Below are 13,462 nucleotides of genomic sequence, written 5' to 3'. Positions count from 1 at the left end.
GTGATTACCCTAGGGAGTGTTGATGTCATTACATACAAGTAGAGACTAGCATTCTGTGGACACACTCGTATTCTTTATGCTCCCATCGGAAGATGCTCCCTAACACTATATATATACGTACTACGTAGGCTTTCTGTGAACATACTGGCGCCCCACTTTAAGGGTTCCGCCCCACCTTAAGGGTTCCTCTTCTTCGCTTTCCAGGAGGTCTTGTTTGTAACTCTCTACTTTACAAGACCCTCACATGGAAGGTGGAGTATTGTAACATTGAGTCTGTTTCTAGCTCCACAATTCAGGGTCAATATGGATCTAAGGTCTTGATGCTGCTGTAAGTATTTCAGTATAAGGAACAACAAAAACTAAAATTCCCAGGCTTAGAAAATCTGACTTTCTGCAAACCTGGGCACTATGAAAATATTCCTCTTAGAATGAACATCATGTCAGTATTTGCTAACTGAGAACTTCAGAAGTTGAGTCTCAGCTCCTCGAGGCTGGTGTTCTGGGTTTCCAAAGACTGTGTGGGGAAAATGCAGTGTAAGGTCTTTTGGAAATAGAATGAGTTACATCATGCGAGCAATCCTCATAGACTGATGGTAGCTGCTGAGAGAGCATCGTGTTGAAGGGCACGGTGGCAAACAGGACAATGCAGTGACCTATATACCACAAGCTTCCCGTGAATGCAGAAATAGAAAGTCTTTGCCAGGGATCTCTGTGTTTTATGAGCGTGTCCTACGAGAGAGGCCAGTTGGCTTACTGTGTTTCTTTTTGGCTTGGTATGAATGTTATACAAGCTGAAAAATTGCTGGGTCTTATTTTCAGTTCTGCCTTTCCCAATGCTTGTATTTGTTTTTGTTTTAAACAGACTTATCACCTATCCCATGGATACATTACTTGACTTACCCTGAAAGAATCAGTAGCGCCATTGGATACTGACCATCTTGGCCTTAGGGCTTTCAGGATGAATGGAAGGTCATGTGGCATGAGTCTCCATCGGCCATCAAGAAACCCGCAGGGGCCTGGGTTGCTCAGTGGTCAACATACTCCTCCTATCAGAGCCCACTCGGGCACTCCGGGCTCCTCATCCTTTGCCAGCCTACCCAGCCCCGCTATTGGAAGTCTTGCTAATAATCTCCACCTCAGGATGTCCTCCGGAGCAGGGATGGCTGCTCAGAGCAACGTGGCTGTGAGCCCCATCCATCTGCCTGCCCTGAGCCCCAGGAGACAGTTACTCACCAATGGGAAGCCTCAGTTTCCAGCCACTCAGGCCCGTGGCATGGCTGCATCTCTTACAGTAAAGCCCAAACAGCAAGAATTTGGAGACCCCTTTTCTCCAAATCCCGAGAAAGGTAGGACTGTCATTTTGAAATCTTTTTATTAAAACGGGAAAAGTTTATCTTCCCTGTGTCTTTTCACTGCCAGCGAGTTCTATAGAAAACGTGTGATTTAACATCAGAGTCAAAGTTCACAGTCTCATGTTTGGCAAGGGGCTGGCCGTGTAGTTGTGTGTGAATGCCAGGCACAAGTGTGTGACCCCTTAGAATGTGAAGCAGAGAGGCAAGTAAAGCAGAAGGGTCAGCTTCAAAGGGAAATAGGGCAGGCGGTGGTGGCAGGAGGGTAGGAGCAAGGCGATGGAGTCTGTCTTCTGCATACACCTGGCTTCTGGGAGTAGAGGGGTGGATTCTATCAGCTCTGGAGGACTGGGCTGAACCAGAACCAGTGCTGGTGTTAGAAGTACTAGAAGAAAAGCTGTGCTTGGAAGGGAAGGGTTAAAAGGGAGAGAATGTAATAACTAGTAAAATGAGGAGTCAGTCAATATAAATGAGAAAATTAAGAGTGAAATCAACAGAGGGAATCAAGTTGGAATAACGCACAACACACTCCCCTTTATCCTGGGGCTTGAAACCATGGCCTTTACAATAACATACTAGGCAATTGCTCTACTGATGAATCCTGTTCCCAACAAGAATAATAAACATGTATTTAAAATTTGTGAGGGACTGGAAAATTGGGTTAATTTGAAATACACTGTGTGATTTTAACTCAGTATTAATTGGGTTGCCATATATTTCAAATTAAAGAGTAGTTGTTGAGAACTAATAAAGTATTTGAAAGATATTTTCTTCAGCAACTGGGGTGGACTTAATGAATTTATGTTGCATATGGTATGTGTGTTTAGGCTAGGAAGAAAAAGAGCCTGTATCCTATGTAGCTACAGCTCTTTATGTAAAATAGCACTCTGTATATTCCTTATGGTACTTTACCACTTAGTATTAAATGTTTGTATTCAAAGTGCTTATCTTGCTCAGTAGATTTACCAGCAGACTTCTGAACAGCCACTTATCCTGTTAATTAAGGTGAATAATGATTTAAAACAGACATGTAGCCAAAGAATTGTCTGTGTTGGTGTCTATGTATTTTGGTGTATGGAGTGTTTGGTGTAAATGAGGAGATTTTTAAAAAAAAATCCAAAAAAAAAACCCACATCAGTAAACATAAATGTAGCTTTTATATTTCTCTTATACTTTATTATCTCTTTTCATACTTATTTATGTTTAGTCTAGTTTCTTTTTGGAGTTTTTTGCTCTCCTAGAGGTACTGGTATTTAAGTTCAGGTAAAGTGTTCCTGGGGCCCCTTTCCAGACTAGTCTGTCACTGTTAGGCCCCATGCGGCTGAGCACTGTGTCTTCCTTCCAAATGCCTCTGTTGGGTTTTAGAGGCCTTGCCCCGGCGACACCTCAGCTCATCTTGACTAGCGAGCTGCAGCTTGCTTTTATAGGCACTCGTGTTTCTCCACGTGACCTACAGTGCTAATGGTGATATTACTACCAGTCTGCATGTCTCACGCCATGTATGTGTCAGGCAGCATGTGGGAATGCTTTCCAACATGGACTCAGAGATGGCTTGCACCATCTCGGGATGTGGGCTGTGCTTGATTTAACTGATGAAGGTCCGAAATGAACAAGCACTTTGGGGACACTAAGAAAGAGTTCAGACTGGTACTTTGTTAGACATCATAATTACAATCCTTGTTGAAAATGCGCTTCAGGAACTAAGGTTGAGTGTGAGTGAGTGTGTTGTCACGTCCAGTATACCTTGTAATGCATGTAGAAAGTACTGCCTCCCAGTTCTTCCCCAGAGGCTTGCTGGCTCTCTGTTAGTATACCAGACAGTGCCTGGCTTCCTGTCAACATGCTTGGAGCATGAGTTCTCACAGATAAGAAGCTGGGGACAATCTAAAGTTATTCCTCTCATCCTTGCAGCTTGAATAGCATTATGGCCTCAGTGAGGCCAGAGTAGTTGAATTGTCCCTTGCTGATCTAGTCAGAATTCATAAATCAAGTCAACAGCCAATGGTGTGGGCTTGTTTGAACTCCTTCTGATCATTTGCTCAACAAATAAATAATCATCGGACATATATTCTGGGGGAGCCATTGTTCTGGAAGACTTGCTAGTAAAATGTAGTCCTCGCCTTAGGGTGTTTGAGAATTCAGACAAATAGATGGGTAGTTAGAAAGCCTGAGGACTCTGGTGTGGGGGTATACTCAGAGGAGTGTGGCAATCTGTGTGTGTGTGTGTGTGTGTGTGTGCGTGCATATGCAGGCAGTGTGGCGTCCAGACAACAGTGCTGGTCTCTTCCTCAGTTATTTTCCACCTTATTATTATTATTTTTTTAAAGATGGGGTCTCTTACCCATGAATATGGAACTCAGTGGTTTTGCTAGAAAGGTTGACCAGCATACTACAGAAATCCCATCTTTGCTTCCCCTGGTCTGGGGTGACAGCCTTGTTTCTCCACTACTGGCATTTCTTTGGGTGCTGGGGAATTCAAACTCAAGTCCCCAGTGCTTGCAGAGCCAGCACATCACAAACAGACCCATCTTTGTAGCCCCGCCTGTCAGCTTTTGAGAGGGCTCCATGGCCTACGTGGATCTAGGAGGGCAGTGGGCTATGTAAGCACACGTGTGGAAAGTGAGGTGCTCACATTGTAACTGTACTCAGTTGTGTGTATGAGAGAGCATGAGTGTGCTTGTGCACGAGCTGGCGTGGCCTGTGTGCACACGAGGGAGCTCTCTAGCATTTGTTTGGGGCAAGGAAGAAACCACTATCCAAGCCTGGAGGCATGAGATCAGGGGAGGTTTCTCCTTCCTGCCAGGCTCCGCATGCCTTGGAGGTGTAGAGTTTTATAAGAGCCGAAGCTGGAGGAGAGTAACCTGAAGACAACCCAGGAAGATGTTGATTGACTCACCAAGAAGTGTAGAGGTGGGAGATGCTTTGACCCTGGGGCACCATGTAACTCTGGGCATATCAGTGAAGGCTCCCGGAAAAAGAGCTTGAGAATGTGTGTGTGTGTGTGTGTGTGTGTGTGTGTGTGTGTGAGAGAGAGAGAGAGAGAGAGAGAGAGAGAGAGAGAGAGAGAGAGAGAGAGAGAGAGTGAGCGAGCGCGAGAGCACACACGTCCATGCGAGTGCATAGAAATAGGGTCTTTCATTTTATGGTTTTGTTTTTTCCCTTTCTTTTTCTCTTTCTTTCTTTCTCTCTCCCTCCCTCCCTCCCTCCCTCCCTCCCTCCCTCCCTCCCTCTCCCTCCCTCCCTTCCTCTCTTTTTGGAGAAAGGGTTTCTCTTTGTAGCTTTGGAGCCCATCCTTTTGCAAACCAGGCTTTGTCTGAACTCGGAGATCTGCCTGCTTGTGCCTCCCAAGTGCTGGGAGTTAAAGGTGTGTGCCCCCCACCACCTGGGAAATAAAGAGTCTTACTATTAGGAATTTGATAAGGAGATTGTGGTGGCCCAGGAGAGTGGGTGATTTAATTACAGTCAGAACTGAGGGCCTGGGAACCAGAAGAACTAAAGGTAGAATTTGTGTCTGAGGGCCAGCACATTCCAGACTCAGGAAGAGCCAGTATTTCACTGTGAGTCCAAAGGCAAGGAGAAGAAACCAGTGTCCAGTTCAGAAGCAACTACACTGGAAAGGGTTGCCCCTCATGTAGAGAAAGGTCGACCTTTTGCTCTGTTCAGGCCTGATTGGGTGCAGTCTCTCATCACTAAGGAGGGCAGTCCCCTTCCTTAGTATTCTGGTGTAAATGTTAATCTCATCCAGAAACGTCCAACGCGAACACCAAGAATAATGTCTCACCAAACGTGTGAGCGCCTTGTAGTTCTGGTAAAGTCACACAAACTTAACCATACTGGAGTCTCATTGCTTTGGGACAGTGTTGAGTTTACACAGCAATAAAAAGGGCCCTTTCTGAACCCTGAGAGCGATTGTACTAACTCTTGGGACTGTATCCAGAGAATTTAAGTCCTTGAGGATGTTGCAGGGGAACTCTGGTGTGAAGTGTAGGTTTGACGGTGTTATTTTTGTTGATTAAGGATTACACTCCAGTAACCTGGAAACACAGATAACAGTGGCTTCAGCATCCTATGGTGTGGGGTTCAAATGGTACCTCGAAGTCATGGGGTATCACAGTGAACTTAAAGAGGCTTAGCATGCTTTAAATTTTGAAGGAATCAGAGAGATGCACCACATTCTTTGCTCACTAGGTAAACTTAATGCTAGCGGAGATGATGGGCGCTTTCCACAGTCAGTTTTATTACATTCCTTTTGGTGACCTCTGTGAAGCCGCGATCTCAGGGAAAGCAACTCCTTTTTATTCCTGTTTCTGAAAGCAGTTCCCACTGTAGCCAGAAGGTAGCTGTGCAAGTGTCCATCACGAGATGAGCGTGTGGACACAGTGTGGTGGTGCATGTGTACTGCACTTGAAAAGGGAGGACATTCTAGCACATTCCATAACAGATAAGCCTTGAGTAAGCTGTCAGCTTCAAACACATGCATTTTGTGAGTCCTCTTATATAGGGACGTGGAGTAGTCAAGTTTGTAGAGACAGTGGTTGCTAAGAGCTTGGGCAATGGGAGTGAGAAGCTCTGGGTGAGGTGAGAAAGTTCTGGGAGTTTGGTGGGTAGATTACTTTTCAATTTCTAAAGTTATTTAATTGTTTAACATTTGGGGTTTTCTTGGAGAGAGTCTCAGAGACTGACCTGGCACTCAACTTTGTAGCCTAGGCCGGCCTTGCACCCCGTGTCTCTTTCTTCTGCATGCTGAGATTCCTGGCGTTGAGTCACCACACTGGGCTTCTCACTAGTTTTAGCCAAGAAGTAGATGTGAACAGGCAGTGAGCATGGTGGGATCTGCCTCATTCTAAGGTTGGGGGAGTGGTAGGGTATATTACGGGAGCGTCTTTCCCTCCTGAAATGATAGCTAGTGAATCAAACAGGTATGCTGTTTTTTCTTTTAATTTATGAATCTTACTCTTTAAAAGCACTAATAAGTTGCTGGTACATAAAGGCAGTAAAGTGTTAACACCCAGCTCCTCAACAGACGCCTGTTAGGTGTTTCTCTGGGCCTGAGGGCCCCATAAAAACACAGAGACACTGGGTTGGCTACATCTTCAAGTGCCCGGGACTTGTCATGAGGCCATTTTTCTCCGGGGTCAGTGTGTTGGCTGTGCACCTCTGCACTGCCAGGTCCCACTGCACAGCAAGAGGGACCATGCAGTGTGCCTCTTGGCTGCACAGTGGCTGCCTCAGTCCAGCTCTGACCAGAGTCTGCCTCTGAGAAGAGGGGAGGAAGGATAAAAGGCAGAAAGAGAAAAGGATTGTTTCTTTCAACTTTGTACCTTTTAAAACAGTCTCCTGAGGGCCCCATCCAGTCATTTCCACTTAAATTAGCCAGTTGTTTAATAAACCACTTCTTTCTCTCTCTCTCTTTTTTTCCTTTTGGTTTTTGGTTTTCTTCGAGACAGGGTTTCTCTGTAGCTTTGGAGCCTGTCCTGGAACTAGCTCTTGTAGACCAGGCTGGTCTCAAACTTACAGAGATCCACCTGCCTCCGCCTCCCGAGTGCTGAATTAAAGGCACCACCACTACCTGGCAATAAAATACTTCTTAACAAGAAAAATTCATTGTTTGGTCTCAAGTGTTTTGGTTTTAAATAACTAGTTAATTATTATTATTTAAGACAAAATTTTACTATATAGCCTAGGAAGGCTTGGAACTCAGTATAGACATGCCTTGAACTTCAGTGATCCCCCTGCCTCAGCATACCAAAGTGCTGAGCTTACAGACATGTGGCACTATACCTAGATTAATAGATTTGACTTTGCAGCATTTTACCATGTTTATCTTTTTAAAGTACTTTGAACCACTTAAAAATGTGACAGACACTGTGACATTTCATCTTTAAATCGTCATTCTTCATGCAAATACACAAATGCGTGTTCGCCGCCAAGGAAGTCAGGCAACAGTATCGCTGACATATAATTCTATCTTAATATGCATTCCATAATCAAATTAACTTTGCATTATTTTATATTTTATTCATAAATTACCTCTCTTTCCACTTACAATCCAATTGCCCTTTCTCGTTGGTTTTGATTTAGACAGCTCTAATCACGTTCGAGTGAGTTATATGCAGCTATCACAGTACTGCAGGTTCCTTTTTCAGTCTCCCCAGTGCCCCCACCCGATGCATCTGCCTTTATGTCGGGTTTGTGTGTTGTGCCTCATTGCTCGGGCTGATTCGGCTGACCATTTATTTCTTCACGATCTGATTCAGGTTAGAGGCCCCCCCCCCCACACCCTAAGCTCACTGTGGCCGATCTGGCTGAAATGGTGGGCCCATCTATACCCCTCTTCTCGCTCCGGGCCCATTTTAACTTGGGGGTGACTAATGTGAAACTTCACCAGGCATCTGGTTCTTACTTCAGGGCCATATTAATATTTTATCGTCCATACGTTCCCCTTAAATAAGACATCTTGATGGTATGGGTCTAATCAGCCCATGCCTAACATAACTGTGGTCTCGGGCAGTCGGTATTTTTTAATTTTCGGGATGCTGTGACTCAGCATAACCGTCAAGGCATGAAGGTCAACTTGCTATGTAGCTGGACTTTTTAGTCAAGTATCATTTATCCCCATATAAACCTTTCGTAGCATATTAATCAATGGCCTCGGGACATTAATACAAGCAGTACTAATCATGCAAATGCTGTGATCCTTATACCCAGACCCCCACGGGCTTATTTTCCATGCTTGTTAAGACATACGACCCAAATTATACTGAAAAAAAGCTATCTCAGTCAATTCCCCCTCCTCCCCCCATCTCAGAAATAAGATGGAGAAAGATTAGGGGAAGATGCCCAGTGTTCATCTCTGGACTCCACACCCACGTGCATGAGTGCACACCTCCTGTGTGTGTGCCCCCCAATTAAAAAGAAGACTACGGAGCAGGTAGTATTAGGACCCACAGTATTAGGAAACAGGAGGTGCTCTGTCTTAGGACTGACTTTGTGAACGTGACGTTATCATCAGATCGCTGCATTGCAGGCATGTTTCCCGTCAACGTTAGTAAGTGATGCCACTCTCATTAGCCTCTCATAGCTGACCTCTGCTCAGTATCTGAGTCAGGTTCTCTTTGTGGCGTGCGATGGTGTTTTCCCGATTTTGTCAGTCGTTGCGTGGCTCTTAGCTGGTGTTTGACTCTCAGACATATAGCAAGAAAACACTTGATAGATCCTGGGTGTGAGCGGGCGGGACTTGTTTCAGCTCACTGACTCTGTCTGTCATAGTGAAGCATGACAGCAGAAGCGTCTTGGTCACGTCCGCACGAGTGTGTGGCTCCTTGCACAGGAGCCCAACCATGAGGCTGAGGCTCTGATCAGAGCTCGGAGCTGGGTTTAACCTCCCCTCTCTGCCCTTTGTGCCCAGAGTCTGCCAGCTCTAATACCTCCCCAAAGAATGCTCCTAGCTGGGGCAAATGTGCAGACACACAGTCTATGGGGGGGATCTTGAATTGAGACCACAGCAGCATCTCCTCGTCGTTTTAGGGTCACTGTAGACTCATTTAGGGACTCTTTCAAAAACGGTTCTCTGTGACTCATGACTGTCATAATTCTTTCTGATGCTTAAATTAACCCAAATATGGCCGGAGGAACCCTCTTGAAGTCAGTTCCTGTGTCCTTTAGCCATGTTCCCATTAAATACTTCCTGTTTTCAGATGTAACAAGATGTTTTCGCCTCACTTGTACTTCCGCACCCTAGCCCTTAAATCACTCACTTTCACCCAGATTGCAAGTCTCTCTGAGTGGGGGCATGACTGGTGAGCTGTGTGAAAGGCCATCCTTACTGCTTCTGGGAGGCCATCACGCCCAAGCCCTGCCCATCCTTAGAGTTAGGGAAGACCCTGGAAAATGAGCCGCCTTTCGCAGGCACCTCTGTGCTCCCCTTCATCGTGGGTCAGAGAGAGCCTGGGTCATAGGCATCAGAAGTAGTCTTCTCTGTTCTGCCCCACGTGAAGGGAAGGGACTTCTCTAACTTAGCATTTCTGAAGCTGTAGAAGTTAGTTTTCAAGTTGGTTGCTTACACCAGGTCAGTTTTAATGGGCAGAAGTGAGCCTTCCCCTGTTGTCTGTGCCTCAGGGGCCTCACGGAAAGGAAGGCCTTGTGCAGGGCAAATTGCTTATCCCGCTGGGGCTTGTGAGGGTGGATTCCCACTTTTGTAGCACCAATGAGAGCATTTCCTTGCTTCCTGGTCCAACAGAACTCACTGTAACTAGACTTGTAGAAACTCAGTTTTCAGAGCATTTGGGAAATCAGTTTTATGATCCCCACTTTAAGCACCTTTGACAGGACTATTTAAATATTTAAGATGTTTCTGCCTGCGCGGTACCTTGAGGACTGTGTAATTGGGAAGATTTTCATTATAAAGGTTTTTTATTTTACCTCAGGCCCTCTGACATTTCTTGTTGGGCTTGGCTGTCCTTGGAGACAAAAGGAGTTAGTTATTCATTAGCATTTGTGGGTTATTCATTATTTCTGGTTGGAGAAAAACAGAACAATATCAACAAAGGACACCGAACTAATTGGGATTTTAAAACTCTCTTTATGTCATTTAAGGCCGGTGTGTCTTGTAAAGACCTGGTTCAGGAAAGGTAACATTATGTGAACCTGGGAGGCCTGACACTTAATGTACGTAAAGTAACACATCGAGTTTTGTTTTGTTTTATTTTTTTTTTTTAAATTTTCTGATGCTTGTTGGTTGGTTTCACAGGTCAGAGTCTGGAGTTCAGGTTAGGGATTGATTCCAGGGTGGGTTAGCTTCATGTTGTCTTTCTGCTGCTCCATCAGGAAGTTTACAAGATTGCCACTGATATAAAATGTTACTTCTCTGTGGCATGCCTCCCCTTTATTTTGAAAAACAACAGACAACAAAAACAGACTGTTTACCCCCAGGGCTGCTGAATGGAATGTAGCCATACTAGAAACTGACAAGAAATAGTGATATGGGGACCCCTTCTTTGGAAAAATTACTGTTAAAAAGAGCAAAACATTTGCCCCCCCCTTTTTACTTCTGCTTTTTAATCATTTATATTTCCTTGCACTTCCAATGTGGCTTCCTGTAGAATTAGAGCAAATAAAGTCAATATTCCATAAAAGCCTCCAAAAATAACCAAATCGACCAGAGACTAAAGGCATTATTCCAGTTGAGGTGGCCAGAGTTTGCATTTCGTCTGGCCAGCAGGGCAGGTGGAGCACAATGTTTACTTTTGTTTACTCCCTGGGCTGCACAGGGGATACTTTGTGTGATTTATTGTTGCTGGGTGTAAATCAAATTGATGATGAATTTCCAAGTGTTACTGGATGGCAGGTACGATTTGTTCCAGTTCAGAAAAGTGCTTTGTCAGGCTTGCAGCATTCCACATTTGAAAGAATACAGTGTATCCCGGGAATAGCCTTCCCCGATGCAGTGCTATAGGACAGCAAAACCAGATGGAAGGGAACTTGGGCAACTCCCGAGCTTCTAAAGGCTGTTTGCTATCAGAATTATATGTGTTTTCCTCTCTTAATGCATAATAGAGAATGTGGCAAGATCTAGAAAGAAAGCAGCAATTAGCTTCGGTGGAGGATCTGTCCTATGTCAGACATTGTTAGACTTTGAGACCGGGCACAGTCGATGTGTTAGGGGCGATGTTAACTTCAGTTTAGACTTGGGCAGTGCGCTGCTGAGGGAGCCGAGATATCTCACCTGAGGTCATTCACATAGGGGATGAGTGTCAGAGAGGATGCTTCCTGCCAGCCTGTCTTCCTCTGGGACTTGAACCTCCAGTGTGTTTGGGCAACTACCATGAGCCTTAGGAAACCCTGATATGGGACATTTTTGTCTTGGAGAAGAAAGATTAAATAGCTCATGCTCTGAGATCCACAATCAATACATCTGGGTGATAGAAATCAGTCTGGATAGGGAAAAATCAACAAAGAATTGGGTGGATGGGTATCAGAAGTGGATCCTGGAAGTGTGTGTGTGGGGAGGGTTGGTATGATCAAAAATATATTGTAGGGAATTAGAGATAATTGATTTTTAAACATTCATCAAGAACCTCTGGCATGCCGATTGCCAGGCCCTGTGGCAGTCCTGTCAGCTGTCCTCTTGAGTCTGTTTCACACCCTTAATACTTCTCACGATTCTCAAGCAAAATCAACAGTACTATAGACTTCCTACTCATAACTTAAAACGTATAATATTTTCACTAAAATTTTAAGGAACTACAAGAGCAATACAACTTATGATAATGATACTGATATCAATATGAAAGTGCTCCCGTGTAGCTCTACACTTAAAAGAATCCTTTAAGACAAGCTAAAAGTATAATTACCTGAAATTGTGCTGAGTCATATAGGGTGTTTTGTTGACTCAGATATCTTGTTTGCTTTCAACAGTATGGTGTATGAAATGATGGCATATTTCTATAATACTGGCGGTGAGTCTTCCATTAGTTGGCATTACAACTTTGTAGATAATCTAGCATAAATAAGAGTCATAGAAAAATGGACTAAAGATCTCTGTGCAGACCAGACTTGAAGAGGCCCAGGCTTCGTTGTCTGACATGGGTAGACAGTATACTGTTATGTGTGGGCAGAGCTGCACTGTCTGTGCCAGTAGACATTAAGAAGGTATCTGACCGACCGACGCAAGGACATTTTCATTGACCATGCTTTAGATGAACGTCCTGAGTTGCCCTCTCTGTCAGATTTAGTAGAAGGGGCTGGTTTTGTGTGGTGTGTAGACGTTTGGAGTAAATGCTGGGGTCTTTCCAGAACTCTGGGGAGAACCTCCCTGGAGTTATTTTAGTAAAGACAGTTTAACGCTAGATGTTTCTAGAACAGTTGCATGTCTGGAAAAGTACAGGAGAGCTCTGAGGTTAGTGCATAGACTGTAACGGTGGCAAGTGTCGCCCGCGGACGGCTGGAGGCTGGGAGGGAAGAGGACACAAGTTTCCAGAATCCAGAGTCTTCGCACCGTGGTTCAACTAACTGGTCATGGTGCCTCTGAGAACTGGAAAATATTGCCTATCTAGTGACTTTTCTAGAATCAAAGCAGTAATTATGAGACTGCTGTTATCTGTGAGCGTCACTGCCAGTCCTGGAATATTCCATATGGTTGTTAATCGGGACCTCTTCTCACTTTTCCTGCTGGTTTGTAAATTGGCTGGAGTGATAGGGTGTTGGGTCTAGGTGAAATCACTGAACCACGTTATGGAGTTCCTTTCAAAAGTATTTGAAGTGTTTGGAACAAGCCCAAAGAAATAAAGCAAGGCAGGGCCACAACTTCCTTTTCCATGCCTTCTTTGCAGTTTTAATCAGATTTTAGAGGCTAATGATAGTTAATACATAACATTGTATGGTATATGTTGCTATGTATTCTAGGTGCTTTGCATTGTTACATCTAAGCTGCTTCCAAACGCAGTGAGGTGGGTACCATTGGTTCATTGTTATTATTGTTCTTCCTGTTTTGTAGATGAGGAAACTGAAATCTGTTTTCAACATTTCTTCACCCTCACATAGCTAGAGAGTGGCAGAACCAGGACCCAAGCCTCTGTCACTTGGCTCTAGAGTAAATACCTTTAGCCATTAAGGAATGCTAAAAATGCGCTCTCTCTCTCTCTCTCTCTCTCTCTCTCTCTCTCTCTCTCTCTCTCTTTCTATATACACACGCGCACACACACACACACACACACACACACACACACACACACATATGTATATATAGTGTATGTGTTGGAACTTTCCCTGGGGAGATGAAGCACGCCTGTTTACTCAACACTGATGTGGAACACATGACAGATCAAGGTGTGGATACCCCCAAAGTCCAACTTGGAAAACCAATGAGTTTTACTGGGGTCACTTATAGGAATATGGGGGAGGGGTTACTTAGAGGAGCAAAATGACTTACAAGACAACTGCATTACCGAGACTCACTCAGCACTCCGAGTGGCAGCTCACAGAAGCTGGGAACCGGGAGCATGCTTGGACAGCCTGCAGGCATCTCAGCAGGTTCCAGCGCCCTTTCCAGGTGCCTCAGCTGGTCTAAATCTCTTCCGGGCAGCTGTTCCTGTCTGAGAGTCATCTTTGCTGCT

The 13,462-nt window shown here is 44.7% G+C and overlaps 1 protein-coding gene across 1 annotated transcript in view; it reads left to right on the top strand.

Annotated features, from left to right (window-relative positions):
- Nucleotides 1-958: 958 nt before the first annotated feature.
- Nucleotides 959-13,462, top strand: part of Glis3 (GLIS family zinc finger 3) — a 407,608-nt gene continuing 395,104 nt past the window's right edge. The window contains exon 1 of the mRNA XM_038350195.1: nt 959-1,346. Within this exon, the coding sequence (XP_038206123.1) occupies nt 959-1,346 (388 nt within the window). The remainder of the gene's footprint in view (nt 1,347-13,462) is intronic.

This window comes from Arvicola amphibius, chromosome 1 (genome assembly GCF_903992535.2).
Source record: "Arvicola amphibius chromosome 1, mArvAmp1.2, whole genome shotgun sequence".
Classification (NCBI taxonomy): domain Eukaryota; kingdom Metazoa; phylum Chordata; class Mammalia; order Rodentia; family Cricetidae; genus Arvicola; species Arvicola amphibius.
This window is presented reverse-complemented; position numbering and strand designations above follow the sequence as displayed.